General features: G+C 59.9%; 1 protein-coding gene across 2 annotated transcripts; it reads right to left on the bottom strand.

Moving 5' to 3' along the window:
- Positions 1-955: 955 nt before the first annotated feature.
- Positions 956-20,455, bottom strand: ADAM11 (ADAM metallopeptidase domain 11). 2 transcript variants are annotated; one of them, XM_044247758.1, is made up of 25 exons: positions 20,201-20,455; positions 11,792-11,868; positions 11,531-11,597; positions 10,484-10,569; positions 10,311-10,386; positions 9,840-9,906; positions 9,704-9,771; positions 9,248-9,322; positions 9,097-9,168; positions 8,754-8,920; positions 8,166-8,250; positions 7,966-8,056; positions 7,783-7,834; positions 7,184-7,283; positions 7,031-7,102; positions 6,828-6,920; positions 6,341-6,421; positions 5,762-5,812; positions 5,587-5,650; positions 5,261-5,360; positions 4,903-5,022; positions 4,643-4,811; positions 4,433-4,547; positions 4,257-4,347; positions 956-3,619 (listed from the first exon to the last, which is right to left on the bottom strand). In XM_044247758.1, exons 1-25 carry the CDS (start codon positions 20,453-20,455, stop codon positions 3,571-3,573), a joined length of 2,343 nt encoding a protein of 780 aa, XP_044103693.1. In that variant the 3' UTR covers positions 956-3,570. The 2 variants fall into 2 exon arrangements, with proteins under 2 accessions (XP_044103693.1, XP_044103694.1); XM_044247759.1 differs by lacking the exons at positions 10,484-10,569; positions 11,531-11,597; positions 11,792-11,868; positions 20,201-20,455 and having other exon boundaries at positions 9,708-9,771.
- Between the last annotated feature and the right edge of the window lie 414 nt (positions 20,456-20,869).

The raw sequence follows: 20,869 nt of genomic DNA on the forward strand, positions 1-20,869 counted from the left end.
GCATGAGGAAGGAGAGTGGAGAGGGGGCACCCAGTGCAGACGGGGCAAGCCTAGACCACAGGCAGCCAACGACTGTGAGTTGCAGAAGGGCTCCGGCTGAGCTGCCTGGGCTGCCTGGGCTGCCAGGGCGTGGAAACAGGAGGTGCAGGTTCCTGATATCCTGGGGGACTCAGAACAAGGAGCAGACCAGGAACCCAGGCCGCCCCGAGTCCTGCTCTCTCTGCATGTGTACTGGGGTGGTCCCGGGAGACCCCCCCATTTGGGAATGGGGCTACGTTACCCAGCTACCGGCTGCTCTTTCTCTCCAGGTGCTTGAACGCTGCTTTTTCTTGCTCCCATTCTCTCTCCCTTACCTGGCTTTCATTCTCTGCCCCCACCTCTTACCTTCCATTTCCCCTGAACCTGCCGGCTTCGAAAGCCAGATACCTCCAGGCCTGAAGCCTCTGAAGGGGAAGATGGGAGGGGCTCGGAGCCTCGGCGGAGCTCAGTCCCTTGCTGCCCCAGGCACAGAGAGGACAAACAGCAAATTCTCCGCAGGCTGGAGAGCAGGTGCCCTGGGACCAGACTAGCGGTTTTAACCCGCTTTCTGAAACCTCTTGGGTGGTGAGGAGGGGCTTCTCTGGCTGTAACCATAAAATGGAAGTTGGGTCTCCTGGCTTTGAGAAAGATGCTTCCTATCACCTCCCCTTCTGCGTTGCCCCAGCCAGAAGAAGGCGGCTATCTTCGCTGGGAGAGCCGAGGAAGCGGAAGGGCTGGCTCTCCACCCATCGCCGCTTATTTCCCCCGGCCAGGAATGGAAAAGTACATCACTTCCTCCCAGACTCCCAGCGCCCGGTCCTGGGTGCTCCCTTCCCACCTCCAGCGCTGCAGACATCGTGTTTCCTCCAGGGCCAGGGAGGATGGGGAAGGGTCCCGAGTCACAGCGCCGTCGTTTACAGAAAGGAGAGACCGCACGTTGGTGTGAGCTCCATGGAAGCCCCAGGACATGATCTTTAATTGATGTCCCTGTCCCTGCCTCCCCACCCCGAGCCCCAGATGACATATTTACAGGATGCTGTATGGAGCCATTTCCAGGCCCTGGCCAGTGCAGCCTCCCCTCCTCCTGAGCGCTGCCTGGGTGGGGCGGGAGGATGCAGACAGCTGGGAGCCGGGTGGACTGGTCACAGGAAGTCCCGAGCCCTCCACATCCTCACGCCCGCCCCCACGCGTGTGCGCGCACAGGCCTGTCTGCACGTGCAGAGGTATTCACACTTGTGCGGAGATGTGGATCCAAATGCTTGTGCCAGGGGTACCACTGGCTGTGTGCCCATGTATCAGCAGAGAACGCCTTAGAGAAGCGCGGCAGCAGCGCCCAAGCCAGCCCTTCCCCTCCTGCCCCCCTGCTCCAGTGTGTGGGACTGGCGGAGCCGGAATGGCCAGGGGGTGCCCCACCCACCCCCTTCTCTTGGGCAGTGCCAGCTGGAGCTCAGTATTGAGGACTCCACTGTAGCCGCATCCGGCCACCCTAAAGGGTGTCAATGGGTCTCAGTCCCGTTTGCCCTGAGGGGTGGTGCAGATAAACAGGGAACCATTTCCTCTTCAAAGAGGCCCCAGAAACAGAGGGACTGGATGAAAGAGGCAGTTCAAAGTCCCTGGGGTGTCCAGAAACCCCTGCTGAGTCTGGAAGGGGTATTCCTGGGGAGAGGGGCTCCGCTCATTTGTGGCTTTAATCCATAAGGTAGCTTGACCCTCATCTTGCCCTTGCCAGCTGGTTTGTAAGCAGTAGAGCCAAGGCGCCACTGTCCCATGGGTCATGGGGAAGGCCAGGGGCGGGTCTGAGGACTCCCGTCCTGGCCTCAGCCTGTCTGTCAGGCTCAGCTGCAGTGGGGACCAGAGGATGGTAGGGGGAGAACAACTGTAAACTTACTACTCAGCCCTGGAATGGGGGTAAGGAGCAGAATGGTTTCGACAGGGCCTTGAGGACTTTTCTAGAAGCTGAAGATCAGATAGGAAACCTGCCTTTTTTCTTACCTCCTCTTGTACATCACAGGCAAAACCCCTAACCCTCCAGTCACTGGGCCACCCCCGGCCTTTTCTCCTTGGGAGAGTCCTCTCTGGGGAGAGGGCCCAGCCTGGGACCCCTAGGCCATGCTGGGGGGCACCTAAACCCTGAGTCTGCCCCAGAATCAACCTTCTTGAAAGGGGGGTGGGTGCTATTTTATATCAGGGTCTAGATTTTCTAGACCCCAAACACATGCATCCTGCCAGGGATAGCAGGATGGTAATTTTGAAATTGAAGACAATCTGGGACGTGTGGTCGTTGTGCCCATAACCGAGGCCTTGGGCACAGAACAGGCAGCTTTGGTTTGAATCAGCACTCATTCTTTTCTCCAAGCTCGGTAGGGCTGGGCCACGGGGCACGGGCCCTGCCCTTGCCTGGCTTGGGGACGGCTATGTTCGATGTGAGGATTCCAGGTGGGATCATCCCCGGGGAGGGCCCCGGGGGATGGCTATGTCTCAGTTCCTCCGGTCCCTCCCACACAAATGTCAAAATATCCCCACAACCTCCCTTGCCCCAGCACCCCCAAAGTTACATTCATCAGTTAAGATTCAGTTAAAAAAAAAAAATGTACATGTCAGCCCCTTCCCCCTAAGTCCCAGAGAGCTAAAACCCTGGTCCCAGCTGCCTGGTTTTGAGGAGGGGCCGTCCCAGGCCCTGCCCACGGGGTGGCGGGGGATGGGGGGGATCCCTCTTGCTGTGGCAATCAGTGATGATGAAAGCTACATTCACACAGGGAGAGTTGGTGTGCGAGGCCAAAGCCGCATGAGGTGGGGTAGTGGACCGTGACGGAAATGCCCCAGGCCCGCCCGGTCCACCCTGGTGGAGTGAAGGGCAGGGAGGGCCACAGCCCCCCACAACACCCTCCCCCCGCCCCACACCGTGGGGCCAGGAGTTGAAGGGCTTGGGCCCGGAAGACATTTGCATGGTGCCTCCCTCCATGGCTGGGCAGGGGGCAGCCTCGTGGTTCAGGGCGGAGAGAGACGGTGGGCGCCAGGCTCGGAGGGAGGGGGGTGGCACTTAGGCCCCTCCGGACCTGGAATGGAGAGGGGGCATCAGGGGAGGAGGTGAGGCAGGGCCCAGAGGGAGAGCCCCTGAGCCAGGGCCCTGGGAGGTCAGTGCTGGGCCCTAGAGGCAGCAAGTCCCAGGCTGGCCAGGGAGGGGATCTGGTGGGAGTTCAGACAGCGGTGACATGGAAGACAAAACAGATGGGACGCAGAGGTAGGCTCCCCTCCCGGGAGAACGGGGCTTCAGGGGACATAGCTCCAGGGCCCAGCTGGACAGTGGTGGTCTGGCAATAGGAAGGGCAGGAGGAAATGGACCAAGGCCTGGGAGGGCAGGTGGGCAGGAGGAAGGGGCACGGGCAGGCTGAGGACTTTCTTCCCGGAGCGGGGCGGGGCTCTCCCACCCCTGTAGTGACAGCAGTGACAGCAGGGGTGGGGAAATCAGCCCCCAGCTCCCCATCAACAGAATGTGAGGTGACGAATGAGATGGAGGAGACAGGGACAGCGGGAGGGATGACGTGGCCGGCGTCACACTGCCCCCTGCTGGGTCGGGTCGTACCTTCCCCGGCGGATGTTTCTTCAAGGAGCCAAGGAGAGGCCAGGCAGAGAGAAAAAGGAAAAGGAGCCATGGATGACCGTGCCCTTCTCTCAGGAAGGGCCTTCCTGGCTCCCATGAGACTCCTGGCCCCAAATATGGGCCAGGGTCCCCAGGACCGGCTCACTAATGGCAGGCCTAGGGAGAGATGCCTGGGTTTGAGTCCTAACTTGGCAGGTCCCTCCTCTGCACAGTGAAGGCATTAGACCAGCTTCAGGGCCCCAGACCCAGATGCCCACAGACCACTGTGGGCCAGGTGGGGCCTAGGGATGGAGGGCACACCCTGTTCCCACCAGCCCCTACTAGGCTCCTCTCCACCGTGCTGGGATGCACTGAGGCCCAGTCTTCTCCTTTTGCAAGAGAAGCTGGGAAGATTGTTAATGTAAAATCTTTTGGTGTTTTTTGTTGTTTGCTTTTTTTTTTTTTTTTCTTTTTTAAATGTCTTGGAATTGTGAGCAAAATAAGACTATGTGCCTGGCTCAGACCATGATATGTGAGCTCTGGCTTAGCTAACTTCTCAGGGAGGCCCCTCAGCTCCAACAGTCTGGGGTTCTGATACCCCTCAAAACACCAAGGGATGGGGGGCGCACATGCATGTGTGTGCACATGTGTCTCTTACTTAAATCCCCAGCCCGTGCCTCCCAGGACGATGGCTGCGACCAGGACAGCCCCTGCGATGGAGCCGATGATGATGTTGGTGCCGCTGGGACCTGGGGAGGAAGGTAGGGCTCAGCTGGCAGGGACAGGCATGCAGAAGAGGAGAGACAGCCCCACCCCGGCCGGCTCCAGCCTCACCCTTGTATCTCTCTGTCTCCCCTGTTGGGGGGGATGTGGGCAGGGGGTTGTGAATGCTGCAGTCTTTGCCTGTCCAGTCTGGCTGACAGATGCACTTGCCTTCGTTGCTGCAGACCTAGAGGTGGGGTTGGGCCAGTAGAGGTGAGCGGTAGAGGGGGGCTGTTCCCTCTCGGGAGCACCTCCCACCACCCCTGGCCTCCAGGCACCCACCCCATGGTGGGAGCAGATCCTGCGCTCCCCGCTGCCAGGACAGGTGCTGAAGTTGAAGGCCGAGGCTGGTAGGCACCGATGATCCAGGCACAGCATGTTGGGCCCGCAGGCTGTGCCATCTTCCACGTAACTCAGGTCAGAGCCATCAGCCAGCTGTACATGGCCCCCCCTGGGGAACCGGCATAGCCAGCTTCAGCCCTTGCACCCACCCCCATCATGGCTGCAAGCTGCCCCTCCCCAGGCATGGTCTCAGCCCATACCTGCAGTCCAGCTCTTTGCCCTGGTGGTAGAAGGTAACACTGTTGATGTCTCCCCCAAGGTCCCCCAGCCGAGGAGCTCCAGAGATGTTGACGCAGAGGAGGAAGCCACAGAGCACATCCCTGTTGGGGTAGCGTGAAGACAGTCGAGTCCCAAGTCTGACCTCTGACCCAGCTGCTACTACTACTACTGAACTTGAATCCGCCCACTCCCCACCATCTGAATTTTCCCATATTCTCCACTGGGACTCCTAGGCCTGTCCTAGAACCTGCTGTCCCAACTCTGAAAACAAAAACCAAAAAACAAAACCCTCCTGGGTCCCAGAGCTGGGGAGGCCAACCAGGAGCCTTGGCAACTCACTGTTTATTGCACTGGACCCAGCCTGACCCCTTGCGCCCACAGTTCCCACGCTCTGTCCCTTCCACGTTCAGCTTCTCATAGCAGAAGCGATCGGCAGCCGCTGTAAGGAGATGATGCCAGGTGTCACCCACTCACCCCAGAACCCACCCCAGGACCTCAGGCCTGCACCCCCAGCACTCTGGCCTGACCCCCAATCCAGCTGGGTCACTGAGATCCTGAGAGCCACACACTTGGTAGAGGTTATTTACCAGAACTTACCCCTCCCCAGCCTCTTGATTCTGGGTCCTCCAGTGTCTCCTCTCCCATACCCCTAGCCAAAGACTCACCATGGCCCCAAAGGGCTTGGCACTGACGATCCCGAGTTTTACAGCGACCTCCATAGCAGCGGCCCTAAGGTGCAAACAGGAGAGAAGGGACTGAGACACTGAGTGGTCAGAATGGATAGAAGTCAAAAGATTGTTATTGAGCCAGAGGTCCAGAAGGGGAGGGGCCCCGTCATACCTGTTCATGATCACAGTAGTAACCGTCCAGCTTGTGCAAGTTAGGAGGACACTGTGGACAGAGGGGCTGGTCTGAGCAGAGCAGCCCCAGAACTGAGAGTTGAAGATGAAGGGTTGTTAAATGCCCTCTCATTGGGCTCATAGTAGTAGAGGGCTCTTCCAAGTCAAGGACAAGAGGTCTGGCTCAGAACTCAGACCACACAGGTTGGCAAGTCCCGTAGCCTCTCCAATCTCCCTGTTTCCTGTAACTACTTCACATGGCTGGGAGAACTTAATGCCACGTATTGAGGACTTAAGGGATGTTAACTAATAATACCTTACACTCTGATCTTGAGTGCACACCAACCCCGTTCCAGGCCCTTGGAACCCCAGCCAGACTATTTTGATTTAATGACGTTAGGAGCAAAACCAGGAGGCATGAAGAACTCGTTTCACAGGCGAAGAAAACGAGGCTGACCAGCGGCGGCGACGCCCGCAGCAGAGCGGAGGGGCGCAGATAACAATAGCCCCGCGGAGCCAGACCTATAAGGATCGGGGTTGCCTCGCCCGGGGACCCTCAGGACGGCTGGGCTGGACGGACCTGGCTGGAGTCCCCGGTGCAGGTCTCCGCGATGTCGCACTCGTTCACGGCCTCTCGACAGGACACACCCCGCGGCTCGTACTGGGAAGGGGATGCTTCGCAGCTCAGCCCAGAACCGCGGACTCCCCGCCTGCCTTCCCAGAGGCCCGCCCCTGAAGCCTCGCCCCTGAGGCCCCGCCCCTCCTAAGGCCTGGGCACTCGGCTCCTCCTCGCCTCGCCCCCAGGCCGGCCCACGGTCCCGCCCCTCCCACCGCCACAGTGTAGGTACCCCGCCCCGTTTCTCATAGCCCCGCCTTCAACAGGCCCTTGGGGGCGTACGCCCCGCCCTCTCCCTCTCCATTGGCGCTTCCTTCGCCTCAAGTCCCGCCCCTACATGTGCCCCGCCTCCAGCGGCTCCTCCTCCCTAAGTCCGGCTCCTTATCGGAATGTCGGCTGCCAGGCCTCAAGGTACCGCCTCCATCCCACCCTGGCGGTGGGTGTCCCTCACCTTGCAGCGGCGACAGCAGAGTCCGTCGCTGCACATGGCGTCGTGAGTCAGGGTGCATTTCTTGCAGCAGTTCCCGCCCGCCCGGCTGCACTCCTGAGGGATGCGGGGATAAGGGGAGGGAGGTGGTTAAGCCTTGACCTTCCTCACCCAGACCTTCTCAGGCGCGCCCCGGTCCGGCACCTGGCGCCGCACCCGTCTCTCACCTGCACCGAGCCACAGTCGCACTCCTCTCCCGCCTCCACGAAGCCGTTCCCACACTCAGGCGGGTCCAAGAGCTGGACGGGGAAGCGGTGTCTGGAGTCTGGCCGGGGCCTTGCCCAAGCCTCACTCCCACATCGCCGCCCTAGGGCTGGTACCTTGAGGGGCTTGTTGAAGAGGCAGCTCCCGCCTCCCTCCTGCAGAAACTGGTTGTACTCGTCGATGCTGCAGCGCGAAAACTTGCGAGGCAGGTAGAACCTGGACAAGAGTCAGGGGACCGAGCTGCTGAGCCCCGCCACTCTCGCCCCTTCTCAAGACTGGGGATGGGGTACACGGGGGGACTCGGTGACCATCTCGAGGAGGCTGAGGATCTATGTGCCCGGCAACAGTACGATCAGCCTCCTGCCTGCCCATCAAGCGGAAGTGGACAGGGGCGGTGCTCCTGTCCCCTTCCCGAAGCCTCAGGACAGCTCAGAATTGGAGGTTGGAGAGCTGAGGGGAGAAGGTGCCTCCACGTGAGGCTCTGGCGGCTCCCAGTGGCCACAGCGCACACTACAGGCTGTCAGTTTCTGTGTGGGGGGCGAGGCGGGCGGGGAGGGCGGGGATGGACACTGTGGGTCTCCCTGGGCAGGGTCCTCAGAAAACTGGGCGCAACAGCTAGGCCTCTTGAGGCCACTGGGTCCAAGACTGCTGACCAGTGCTCCCTATGGTTCTCCCTCGCCCAAGACCCTGCCCTCGACTGTCCCCAAGAACTCACCCTGTGTCTTCCATGATGCAGCCCAGCCAGTTGTCCGGACATTTGCAGTCTCCTGAGAGGGAGCAGATGGGTGTAAGGGAGGGTGGAGGGCTACGCCTCTCCCACAGACACCCTCTTCACTTCTAAGGTTGCTGGGAGTGGGTCTGGGCTGGTCGTGGGGCCGCACGGGTTCTCCTTTGATACCTGCTGAGCTCCGGTGTTTATTCCACATCATGCCCAGGTTCTGCCCCAGCGTCTGGGCCAAGGTCACCGCCATGGCACCCATGTTGTCATACTTGGGGTGAGGAAGATGGAGCACAGAGATGTCTGCATCCCTCGTGCCCTTCAAAGCCCCTCTCCCTTTGGCCCCCACCCCCACCCCAGCCATGCCCCGCAGCTCTCACCTCGTTCACACCCCCACCCCTGGACAGGGAGCAGATGCCCCCCACGTAGGCAGCCCCACTACTGGCGCTCTGGAAAGTCCTGCCCCTGGAAGGGAGAGGGTTGTCAGGAGAACCCCGTGCCCTGCCCACAGTGTCTTCCCTAGGCTGAGAGGAGCAAACTTCGGAGCCTCCTGCACTACAGCCCTCCCTCGGGGAGGGGAGCCCATCCTCATGAGGCAAACCCCTTCCTCTCTTTGGGTTTGTTTGCCCAGGAGCCACGTGAGAGGCTCCTATGAGATCATCTCTAATGACAAGGACCTTCTATCAGATTTTTTTTTCTTCTATCTGAGCACTGAGTCCCTGAGGAAGGGATGCTGGGCAGTTTGAAAGGAGAAGAGGGGACAAAAGGGGAGATGATAGGCAGAGGAAGATCAGTGGGGACTGGAAAAAGACGCATCAGCTTGAGATACAGGGGGAGAAGTCCAGCCTGTGGCAAGTGGCTGGGGGGCTGGTGCAAGGTGAGCCCAGTTTCCAGACCCTGCAGGAGCCCCGGCACAGAGCGAGCAAACAGCAGAGGCTGGCGGGACCCGGGTGTCGTGGGGGACTCACGAGAAGAGATGGGTGGCATCACTGGGCTCAGGGAGGCCCTCCCGCCGATAGACCATGAGCCGGGCTAGGGTCTCCAGGAGGTCATCCTGCACCTGGATCTTGTCCCCATCTGCCCACGTTTCCATGGCAACCAGCACGATGCGGGTATTGAGCTGCTCCTTGTACATCTGGGCCCCGAGGGAAGAGGAGGAGGGTGGGGGCACAGGGCTGGAGGAGGGCCTCAGTCTGTCTCTCCAGGAAGTGGGGATCAGGGGCTGCTAGGGCCCTCCAGAGCTCACCCCAAGCATGTGTGCAGCGGGGCGCTGGCAAGGGAGGGGAGGGAAGGGAAGGGGGGGTGGCTCACCACATCTGCCAGGTTCACAACGGACTTGGCAAAGTTGCTGGTGAGGACCACCGACTGGCGCATCTGCTCAAACTGGGAGGAAAGAGAGTGGGCGCAGGGCCAGGGTACTTCTGGCCCCCCTCCCCGAGTTGCCCCTAGGCTGAGAACTTACCAGCTGGTGGTCGTTGACCACAATCAGCTCCACATACTTGGTCTCACTGTGCACAGTAGGGTGGCCCCGGCGGACCTGGGCGGTGGGTGGGCACTTGGGATCAGTCCCCTCCATGCTCGGCATCGGGGCCAAGCCATGGGCAGACTCGGGGGTGCTGAACTCCAGTCAGGGATAATGCTAGTCCCCTCAATGGTGGGGTCCCTTCCCCGCCCCCCAGCCTAGGTAAGAGGGCAGGCAGCCTCAGTTTGTCTGTAATTCAGTCGGGTGTAGACACAGGCATTAGGAAATGGGGGTGGGGGGCTTCCTCTCAGGCGTGGTACCCTGGCCCCCAGCCACATTGGTCTGAGCCCTCCTTTGCCCCCGTCATGGATGGGGTGTCCTTCTGCTCTGGACCACAGCCTGGGGTCTCTGCAGCCCGGGGTCTCTGCAGCCCGAGGTCTGTGCGGGCCCCCGTACCTGCCTTTTCCTTCTCAGCCTCGGCCGGTTCACAGGAGCAGAATGAGCAGGGGCAGCAAATAGGCAGCCTGGGGGGAGGGGACAAGTGAGGGGGGCACACCCGACCCCCTCCCCAGCCCCACTTTCCCTCCCTTACCTGGTTCCCTGCATCCAAGAGGGACTGGGAGGAGAGGGGTCCGGTAAATGAGGTGGGGAAGGGGTCCCTGAAATGAGGGGGAATTAATTCTTGGGGGGGCCGACCAGGTCTGCTACTGAACCCAAATGGGGGACAGCTCCAGCCCTTCCCCCCACCTCATCCCAGGGTGACCCAGAACTGGCCAGAGCTCCCATGTTGGATCTGATCTCCCAGATGCTCAGATTCCGGGGTCAAGACCTGGGGGCGCCCTGAGAGATAGGGGCAAAGGACACTGGAGCCTGATGGGAGGTTACTTGGGGGACAGAGGGGATATTGGAGCTGAGGGCACAGAGGGAGGGAACCAGAGCTGGGGTGACTGAGGAGGGCAGTAAGGCTGAGGTTACCAAGGGAGGAGGCGCGACAGCCTTTGGGACAAGCCATGGGGATGCGCAAGTGCGTAGCTGGGGTGTCGGGGGACCATGAGGGGCTCACCTGGGGGGGTTCCTGAGACCTGGACATCTCACGGGGCTCCACGATATAGGTGAAGTTCCCATCAGAGAAGACCCCACTGCAGAGAGAGTCGCAGGTCCCCACCGTGCATCCCCGGGCCAGGGAGGAAGGCTCTTCCCTTTCTCCGCTCCCGCCCCCTTCCTGCCCATACTCACTGCAGCCCCTGGCAGGTGGAGAGGGCGGCAAAGGAGTGGGGGTTCCCTCGGAGCTTCCCCTGGTAGTAGCAGTGGTCCCCGGCCCCCTGGGGGAGCAGGAGAACAGGAACAGACATGAAGGCAGGAGGAGGGCTGAGGGTCCCCGCAACCGCTTGGTGTGGGTGGGGTGCGGGTGGCTGTGGTCTCGGGGTGCCCCCCGTGGATCGGGAGCCTGGTCCTATTCTGGATGCACTCTAGTTTGCTCTTTCACCTGGGCCGGTGCCTAGTCTCTGGGCCCCCTTCCCTCCCCTACAAGATGAGGAAGTTGGGCTACATCAGTGGTTCTCGGCATTTGTGGGAGCTGGTGCGGGGTTCATCGATTCTTCTAAGAAGAAGAGCTAGCACTCTGCCCGGGCACTGTTCTGAGCACCCCGAGTTTATAAGAGCTGTGGGCTCAGCCCCAGCACTCACACAAGGGCACACATGGCGTGTTCACAGACACCACAGCCTCTGCGAATGCCCCCGGACACGGTCTGTGTCTGAGCAACCATAAGCGCCATGTGTCCTCGGGGCTGGGGCACTCGGGTCAGAGGGGACAAGCATCCCCTCCCTGCTCCTGAAGAATTACTCGTGCTCCAGTTACTGAGCTGGCTGGTGGGGGGTGGGGGTGGGGAGGCTATTTATAGACACTCATTCATCTTTGCTCAAGCCCCTGGGCCTCTGGGGCTGGGACCCTGGTGTCCCAGGCAGCCAGGACTTCCCAAGGCCTTGGTGCTTAGTAAGAAGGGCATTTCCCCAACTGCCACCTCTGACAAAAGTCTGGGCAGGGAGCAGGGAGGGTCCTTGAAAGCCTCGGAGTCAGGCAGAGAGGCCGGCTGGGAGTCGGCGCTGCAGTGGGAACTGGGTGAAGGGACTGCTCGGACTCCAAACTTGGGGGCCTCCATGCGGGGAGATGGAGGGTCCCAAGGGGCTGGGCCCACCCAAGTATACAGTATACCTTGGATCCCATCTCCACAGATCACCTGTCCCTTCATTCCACCTCCCCTGGCCCCTTCCAAAGGCACTCACGGTGTTGTGCTGGGTTGTCCCCTCCCGGCTAAAATGACGTTCCACATATTGCGAGGAGAGGAGGTGACTGAAACAGACAGAAGGGGGGCAGGAGGAAGCAGGGGGTCCATGCTGGGGGCCGGGTCAGTTTTGGGGCCCACCCCAGCTCCCATCTAGGTCCCTTGACCCGGCCTTGTCCCCATCTCCTCACCCACCCAGGTCAAGGCCATGCTTTGCCCACCCGCCTGCTGCCCTTCCTTCTAGGCTCAAGGCCACACTCACTGGTTCAGCTCCAGGTCCAGGGTGAAGTTTGAGTTGAAGGCGGGGATGACGAAACTCACTTGGGCCAGGTGGACAGGCTGGGGGTGGGGGGACGGCAGAGGGGAGTCAACCCAGGGAACCTCAGAACAAGTTGTTGCGCTGGGGAGGGGATGGCCCAGCCCAGCAGCTAAGGGAACCATTGATTTGGCGAGAAAGAGCTCATCTTCCTCTGAGCCCCTGTTCCTTTCCTGGGGGCAGGGGCAGGTGTATGCATCCCAGGGCACAGCCCACCCTCAGCCAGGGCATAGTGAGCAGCATGGGAGGCGGGTGCCAGCCCACCCTCTCTGGTGTAGGAGCCCCCCACGGCCGGTCTATCTGCGCAGCAGGGATGGAAAGCAGTTCAGCCCGCCCGCTGCTTCAGGTCAGGCCCTCCCTGCTGTTGGCAGGGCCAGCTCTGCCCTCACTTCAGCGACCCCCCCAGAAGTACCATGGAAAAGGGGCAAACTGGAGATGGCGTGCAGGGTGACCCCTGGACCCTGTAAACCAGGCTCCTCTCTCCTGCCTCTGGGACCCAGCCTCCATTTATGGAGAAAGCTCGGACTTTGCAGACAGGGTGGTGTGGGTTAGAACTGGAAGCTGGAGCAGATGCCATCCTGTCAGGAGGAAAGAACTTGGCTCCTCTACCCCCAAGTCCATTGCCCTCTGCCATGCCCAAAGCAGCTCATCTTTAATATTTCAATCCCATGGTTAATTTTTAAACACGGAAGTTTTCCTGATAAATTTTTCAAAGGGGCCTTTGCAGTGGGGCTGGGAGGCTCCAGGTTGTCATGGCGACATACCAGGTCTGAGCAAGATGGCTGCCCTACCCGGTCTGGGCACCCAGCTTCCACGGGGAGTGGGGACTCCAGGCCTGAAGCTCATGTGCCTGGAGAAACAGTGACCTTAAGAGAAGAAGGGGCAGGAGAGTCTGAGCTCAGGGGATAAGGGGGGCGCCCCACTCCAGGTCTCATCACAAAAGACCCGGGGAAACATATCAAGGTCCTGAGAAGGACTAGAGCCTTCTCCACACCCCTATTCATTTCAGAAGACTGAAACCCAGACCCCCACCACTGGGCTGTGCAGGTGTGAGGCTTTTGTCTGCTGCCTTTCTCCTGGGCTGCAGGACAGAAGGGAGCCCCAAGGTCACGAAATCTCATAGCCTGTGCTAGTTGGCTTTCTTATCAACCACCTAGATTTCTCATTTTTACTAAGTGCTATCATGTGCCAGGCACTGTTCAAAATACAAGTATTATCATATTTGATCTTCACCACAAGCCAGGGGGACAGATGTCCCTGCTACCCTCCTCTGGCAGACAGAGGACAGAGGACAGAAGGACAGAGAGCCTAACTAACTTGCTCAAACTCACACAGCTAAGAAGGGGTAGAGCTGGGACTCAAGCCTGCAGAATCAGCTTCCAAGGCCGCCTCATCCCAAAGGTGAAGCAAGATGAAAATGGCCCAGTGTCCATGAGAGGCCCTAAGAGAGGGGGGCTGAGGTGGGGTGAAGGGTCAGAGCTCGGGTAGGCAGCCCTCTGAGCTCCAAGGACACTGACTCACCCCATCCCAGGCTGACTGGCTCAAAGCTCTATCCCAAGCCCCCAGAGCGTCGATCAGACTTGAAATAGAACGTCAAGGACAAGGAGTCACTGCTTTCCTCTTCCTGCTCTGGCCTGGACCATCTCTGCTTTCTCCCTGCCCCTGGGCCTGGACTACCCTTACCCTTCCCACCCCATGCCCTTGGCTTGCAACATGCCCTTGGCTTGCACTGTCCCCGCCCTTCCTCTCCTGTCCTCTCCTGGGCCTGATCTATCTCTGCCTTCCCCACCCATCCCCGCCGGGTCTACCTCTGCCCTCCCCTGCCCTCAGGTCTGTACCCACTTGTTCTTTCCGCTCCCCACCCCAGCTCATAAGCGCCCATCTCTGCCCGTACTGACCCCCCAGAGGAGCAGCCTGTCCTGAGCCCCTCTCTCAAACTGTACTGCTTCAGAGATGATCCAGCAGCCTCCCTGGGCCTCAGGTTTTCCCACTGGAAATGGTACGAGGAGCCCAGAGAGACGCAAGGCTGTGAAGCAGGCTTGGGTGGTGAGGGTCATCCCGGGCCAGGAGAAATCTGGCAGCATCGGCCCTGGTGCTAACAGAATGTCCACCACTCAGGACGTCAGTAAGCTCACCCCTACGGCCTCCCCCATCTCTGGGGAAAGCCCAGACTGTTGGAAGAGCAGACACAAGGTCCTTCCTGTCCCCACCACCTCCCGCAGCCTCATTGTTCCCCACCTGCGAAAGCCGACCCTGGGTGGGGCTGCCCCTTCCCCAGCAGGACCCAGGGCCCAGGCCAGATAAGGGCCCGGGCTGCTGCTTGGGCTGGGGCCTGGGCGCTGGGCGCGACAGGAGGCAGGCCCAGGGAGGGCTGGGGAGCCACCAAAGGTGCTGGAGGAAGGGGAGGGAATTCAGAAGGCTGGGCAAGGGCTACATGGGAAAACCCCTGTCTGCAGGAAGAGAAAGATCAGGAGGCGCCTGGGTGGCTCAGTGGTTTAAGCCTCTGCCTTTGGCTTGGGTCATGATCTCAGGGTCCTGGGATGGAGCCCCATATGGGGCTCTCTGCCCAGCAGGGAGCTTTCTTCCCCCACCACCTCTGTCTGCCTCTCTGCCTGCTTGTGATCTCTGTCTGTCAAATAAATAATTAAATAAAATTTAAAAAAAAAAAAAAAAAAGAGAAAGATCAGGCAAACCCGCTTCAGTCCCCAGGAACTCTGTACCCCAGGCAGCTGGGGCGGAGGCTCTTCCTGGCATCAGACTCCTAAGACCCCCACCCCCACCCCTCACCTGAGGGCCTGAATTCTAGCAGAGCCAAACCACTCCTTGCTTGGTCTGCCTCCTGCCCCTGACCTGCCCCTGACCTCTCCCATTATCCCTCAGTTCCTCCCCTGGGAGCCCCTCCTGTCCCCTGCCTCCTGCCTGCCCTCCTCCGTGCCCAGCTCAGCGCTGCTGGTGACCGGCCGGCCGGGCCTCGACCCCGTGCCCTGCTCTTACCTCTCGCTCCCCGGCCATCCGGTTCTCACGTGCCCTGGCTCATTGGATCTCAACCCGCCCAGGTCGCCTGGTGCTCATTTTACAAATGGGAGGCCAAGGCTCAGGGAGAGACACTTGGAGGTGACTGGCCCAGGGCCATGCTGGGGAGGTGTGGGGTCAGATCTCAGCCCCGGGCTGGAGTTCACATCTGCCCCGGCAGTTCGGCCACCTGGCTTCAGCGACTTTGCCCTGCCCGAGGCTCTCTTGTCAACAGCCCGTCCACCCCCTAGGCATTGGCTTATGCCCCATATTGGGCTCAACCAGATTCGGGATGCAGAAGGAAGGAGGCAGAAATCCCATTGAAGTCCCAGAATCATAAATACAGACGCCAGGCCTCTACCTTATACCCCCAGAATCACAGTCTTGGGAAGGCGGAGACTGAGGACCCTGGGATTCTCAGATGCTCCAGTAAATTCGAGTGTCCAAGCACTGTCCTTTAAGCTGTCACCCCAAATCCCTCCTCTGGAACCCCCATCTCTTCCCATGGCTTTCCCTCCTCCTCCTCATCCACAAAGCCCACACCCCACAACACACAGAGGGCTGTGGCCCCTCTACTCCCAGGCCTTTAAGCACACACAGGGTTCTGGACATCTCTGATCACCAATTCAACTTTTCACAGAACACGCCATTTTCTTCCCAGCCCAGGAGCTCAACACACATGTTGAACGGAAAAGCATCAGAAGGCCTGAGCCTCAGTTTCCCTAGTGGTAAAATGGGGCTGTCTTGAGGGTTAGACGGAAGCCGTTCTTAATGCATTATTGTCACAAGGACTAGTAATCATAATCAGAACAGTTGAAGAACGAAGTGTAAATGTTCCAGCTGAACAGGGCTTTGAGGAACTAGATGAACCACATGGGCTGGGTCGTGGCAGATGGCGGGGAGCCAGAGACGCAGGGACCCCACCTGGAAGATGTCCCCTCCCTACAGCAGCTGTCCTCCACGATGTGCTGGATCTCAACTGATCAGTGGGACAGTGGGACTCCCAGACAGAGCAGCTGAATAAATCTATGATAATGGGATTTGACCTACATTTTTGAGGACAGAGTCACTTCCTTAGAGGGTCATAAGTCCCTCTGGGGACATTCTCTGGGCAACGGGGTACCTCTAGACAGCCAGGAGGGGGGTGATCAGGTGAGGCCAAGTCCGCAGGCCAGAGTCTGGTTGGGGAGAACTCAAGACTCTTGTCTCACTGTCCCTACCCCTACCAGCACCACCTGGAGCCCGACAGGTAACCCCCAAATGCCCAGGCTTCTGTTTCAGGCACCCGCCCTCATGCAGGCGCCAGCTGCCTGCACCCAGCCACGGATACTCGGGAAGAAGGGAGGCCTCACAGATGTTGAACATCTGTTCTTGCCAGATCCTAGGCAGGACACCTAACAAACATCATCGCCTCTGATCTTCCAGGCAGCTTGGCAAAATGGAGTCGACTCTTAGCCCCATTTTATGGATTAGGAATGTGGGATTCAGAAGGCAGCAGAACCAGGAGACACCAAGGCGGCTCCCCCCGCCCCACAAAGCCTTTCAGACCCAAGCTTAGTCTCCTGCGTGAATAATCTCTTCATTCAACCTCATGGCCAGGCTCACAGCTGGGCTCAGTTCATGCCCCTTGCCTCTGCAGAGCAAGTGGGGGGCCCAGCACAAGTCTCAGGGGTGGTTTCCGGCCACCAGCCCCCCCGGGGAACCACCTCCTGCCTTCAATCCCAGGACAGAGCTGTGACCTTGGCTGCACAGACCAAGCCTGGCCATGGCCCTAGTGGGGTATGAGGGCTCCAGGCACAAGGCCCTGTGGCTCCCTGCTGAGGACTGCCATCTAGTAAGGGCTGGGGACTGAGCGTTGCCGGATTGGCCCCAACCACCTACAGCAAGAAAACACAAACACTGAAACACACACCCTCCACCAGGGACTCCGGGGGTAGCATTTCCAGTAAATGCGGGTCTGGACAGCTTTCATAGGAGCTCACCCCAGTGACTGGGGTCTCCCCTCCTCTGTCTGGCTCTGATAAGTCTGTCTCCTAGGCCTGGAGCCTGGAACCCCTCCACCCCCTATCCTGTTTGCTTCCCTACATCCTGCCCTTTTCTTGGTTCTGAAGGAGTCTGGGTTTCCCTAGGGGGCAGACATGACCCACACAGCAGCTCTGGGTTGACTAGAGAAAGAGTCCCCTCAGAAACATGTAGCTGCATGAGCCCACAGATTTCATTCAGTCCACTTGCCTGGGCTCCCTTGTGCAGTGAACAACCAGCCCAACTGCACATGGTGACCCTGCTTGTTCTTCTGTCTCAACCTTCAGCTTTAGGCTCCCTGTGACTGCAAGTTTCTGTACTTCCAGAAACTCCTCCACTTCTCTGGGCCTTAGACCCAGCCTGCTTCCAAACTGGACAAAAGCAAGGTGTTGAGAACAGTGGTGAAGAGGGCAGAGGGTCCCCTGTGACACCTCTCACTCACTCTACCCCTGAGCGGGAGTCAGGCGGGCTCAGAGTATCAACCTGGGGCATCAGCCTTGACTCAGCTACTTAAGTGCTGTGTGACCTTCCTTGTTACTTGACCTCTCTGTGCCCACCTCCCCCCCTGTAAAATGGGAATAATGACAGCCCATTCTCCTACAGCTGTGATGATCATTAAATACCTCAACACGTGGAAAGGCATAACACTGTCTGCCCCAGTAAAGGCCCAGTAAATTGTCATTTCTCTCGCTTCTAATTCTTTCCCGGCTGCCTTCCTCCCCTCCACACCCCCGTTCCACCCCAAACCCAGAAGCCCTCAGCACACAAAACCCTTTCCTATCACCACCTCTAGGAGGTGGATGAGGCCGAGATTAATGTTACCATCATCCCAATTTTAGGGATCAGGAAGCTAGGCCTCAGACAGGTGATGGGACCCAGTCAGAGCAGGTGAGTGCCTGAGGTACCCCCACCCAAGTCCTGCCAGCCAGAGTGCTCCCCCAGACTCGCCACCTGATCCACACCAAAGAGAGATCTTGCCGCTGCCCCAGCACCTCGCTGGGCCCAAGGTCCCAAACCGATGCAGTAATTCTGGACAGAGCCCAACGGCGCCAGGGGGCGACACTTCCGGTGCCACGGGACAGGGACTCAGGGCCGCTCACGCTCCACCCTCAGCCCCGGACGGTCCAAGGCCAGAAGGGCTTCAGGGAGAAACGCCGGGTGGGAGCAGAGCGTTGCAGTGTCACCTTCCAGTAAGGGGGAAAGATTCTGGACATGACTTTTTGCCTCCTTTGGCCTTCTTCCATCTTGCTGGGCGGTGTTGCCCTGGTGCCAAAACAGATCCCTGGAGGCAGAATGGGGCGGTGGGAAGCACCTGGTCTTGGCGAGGAACGTTCTACTGCTTGAGATCTGATGGACTCTGAGCAAGTTACTCAACCTCTCTGAGCCTCAGTTTGCTCATCTGTAAAATGGGCAGGCAAAAGTTTACCTGCCTTGCGGAGCTGTGAGAAATTCAACTCAGGGGAGACTGAGGTTCAGGTGAGGCGGGGCTACGATTCCCCTAGAGAGGCTGCAGGAAGGTCCCTGGAAAGGCTCAAGGCTAGAGAGACCCCCACTGGAGGTAAGCGCTACCCCACAGATCCACGAACCCTCCACTCCTACCCTCATCCCCTCAGACACCTCGTTGGCCACATCCAGACTTGGTCGCTCAGACATGCATATGCCACCCAGTCACCCAGCAGAACGACACCCAAAGAGACTCCCCTATCGTCTCCAAACCCAACTCCTCAAGCCCAGCTCCACCCATCCTGGTCCCCCCACACAGTCCCAGGCGCCATCATAGCCCGGAACCACCCCCAACTCTCCATCCAGGAAGGGCTAGGCTGAGGGAGCCCTCCATTCTTCATCTCTACCTGCGCCCCGCCGTCGCCCCTCACCTCCCTCTGACCCCACCACAACATCGCTCCGTCTTCCATCTGGACCTTCCCTGAAGCACCCGCCAGGGGCCCCAGCAGTCAGGTTGGGTGGTCAACTCCTAGCCAACACAGGTGCACAGTTCTGGGGGGGAGGGGTGACCCCAAGAAAGAAAGCTGGACCAAGGACCAAACCCAGCCAGGACACCCCATCTCTGGTCTTGGGACCATCCCTGCGGCCCATCTCCCACCCCCTCCAAGGAGCCTGAGCAGACCCTGAAGGCAGCCTCCAGCCCCTTCCCTCTCACCCCTGCCCACAGCAACCCACCCCCACACCCGCCCAGGCCTTCCTGCCCAGGACCATTAAGTACCCCCTCCCCCTCCCTGCCTTGAGTGATGGTCCATCTATTATGCATGCTGCCTTCCTGCTCCATTCCATTTCCCGCCTATCCCCCCTGCACCCCCCCACAAGCCCCTCCACCCCCCCTAAGGGCTTTTAACCAAGTACATTAGGCAGGGCCAGATGCCAGTCTGACAGATGTCTGTAATGCTAGCCTCCGTTTCCCTCCTTCCTCCCTTTGCCCAGCCCAATTTACCTCCCACCACTCCCAGCTGCCAAAACTTCCCAGGCTGTACCCCTCCTCGGGTACACCTCCTATTCCTGCCAGGCCTTTGCCATCTCGCCCTCCGCTGCCCCTGGTTGGCCTGGCTAACTTTCAGCTTCCAGCTCCTGGAGAGCCGAGGCATGCTGAATGAATATTCCATCTGGGTAATTATTATTCACATGATATTAATTAATTATTAATTGCAATTAATCTCCTTCGTTCCTAACCTTCCTCTGGGAGGCAGGAGGGGCCTGGCAGCTGAAATGGACGGGGGAGGGGGCCGAGGGGGGTTGGGGAACGGGGCCGGTGGAGTTGGCATATGTGGGTGATCTTGGGGCCTCCAACCTTTTTCCAAGGCTCCATGCTCAGCGAGGACAGCAAGAATTGACAAGCCTGTCCGTGCATGGAGGGAAACTGAGGCAGGAGCGACCCTTGAGCTTTTCCAAGAAAGCCCTCGGAGGGCACCGTGAGGAGAAACAGGAGCCCTACTTAATCCTTGCCTGGGCTCTTAGCGGCCTCTCCCTGCCTCCTACTGCCCTGCCCAAGCCCCATTTGATGTAGAACCACTTACTCTGGCAGGAGGGGAGTGGGGGCGGGTAGAAGGCTGACCCAAGGTTGGACTGAGTCCTGCATTCCAGGGTCCACCAAGGGCAGGGGATCCCCATGATGATTGGAGGGGGGCCTGGAGTGAGGAGGATGCTCCCCACTAGTGGGCTCCAGCACCAATCTGGTAGGTAGCCCATTGTACAGAAGGAGAAGCTGCAGGAGCCAGCTTGGGGGGTGAGGGCAAACCCTGGCTGTGGGTGCCCTTCCTTGGGTTCCAGGCCTGCTTCAGCCCCCTGGCCTCAACACCCAGCCCCACTCACCGGGCCCCCTGGTGGCTCCTGGCGGACCCTGGTGTCCAACTGCTGCTTTCGGACCTCTCCCCCGGAGCTCTCCCCCACCAGACGGCTGGGCTCTGTGACCTCAGGGGCTCCCGGTTGCCCCAACTGGGGTGAGACCCGCCAGCGCAGAGCTCCGAAGGGACCCCGGGTCCCAAGACCTGGGGAGACAAGGCCAGAGCTGCAGGCGGATGCCCACCGAGGAGCAGGAGACTTGGGACTGGGGTGAGTCCACCTCATCCCCCCCACGCTGGTGTGGCCCTTGGAGCCCTGGGCGGGGGGGAGGGGGGTGATCTGGGTGGGAGGACCTGCTCCCCTGCAGAGGGAAGAGCCCGATGGGGAGGGGACAGGAGCTTCCCTCCTGCCGGCCCGTCACGACTGCCCCCCCCCCCCAAACCGCAGAGACCTGCAGAGTCCGCCGGCCGGCGGCAGGGGGCTGGCCGCGGTGGGGCGGGCCAGATGGGGACAGGTGGGTGCACGCGCCCTCCCTCCTCCCTGCCCCCCCCCGCGCGCTCGGACCTGCTGTCACCCCGAGCACTGCAGGAAAATGTGGCTGCAGCAGAAAGCGCCGCAAAACCCGGGTCGGGGGTAGGGAGGGCGCCGGGGCCGGGGCGGCCGGGCGGGGGGCACTCACCGGGCGGTGGGAGCCGCGGC

The sequence above is a fragment of the Neovison vison genome, chromosome 5 (genome assembly GCF_020171115.1).
Source record: "Neovison vison isolate M4711 chromosome 5, ASM_NN_V1, whole genome shotgun sequence".
Lineage (NCBI taxonomy): Eukaryota > Metazoa > Chordata > Mammalia > Carnivora > Mustelidae > Neogale > Neogale vison.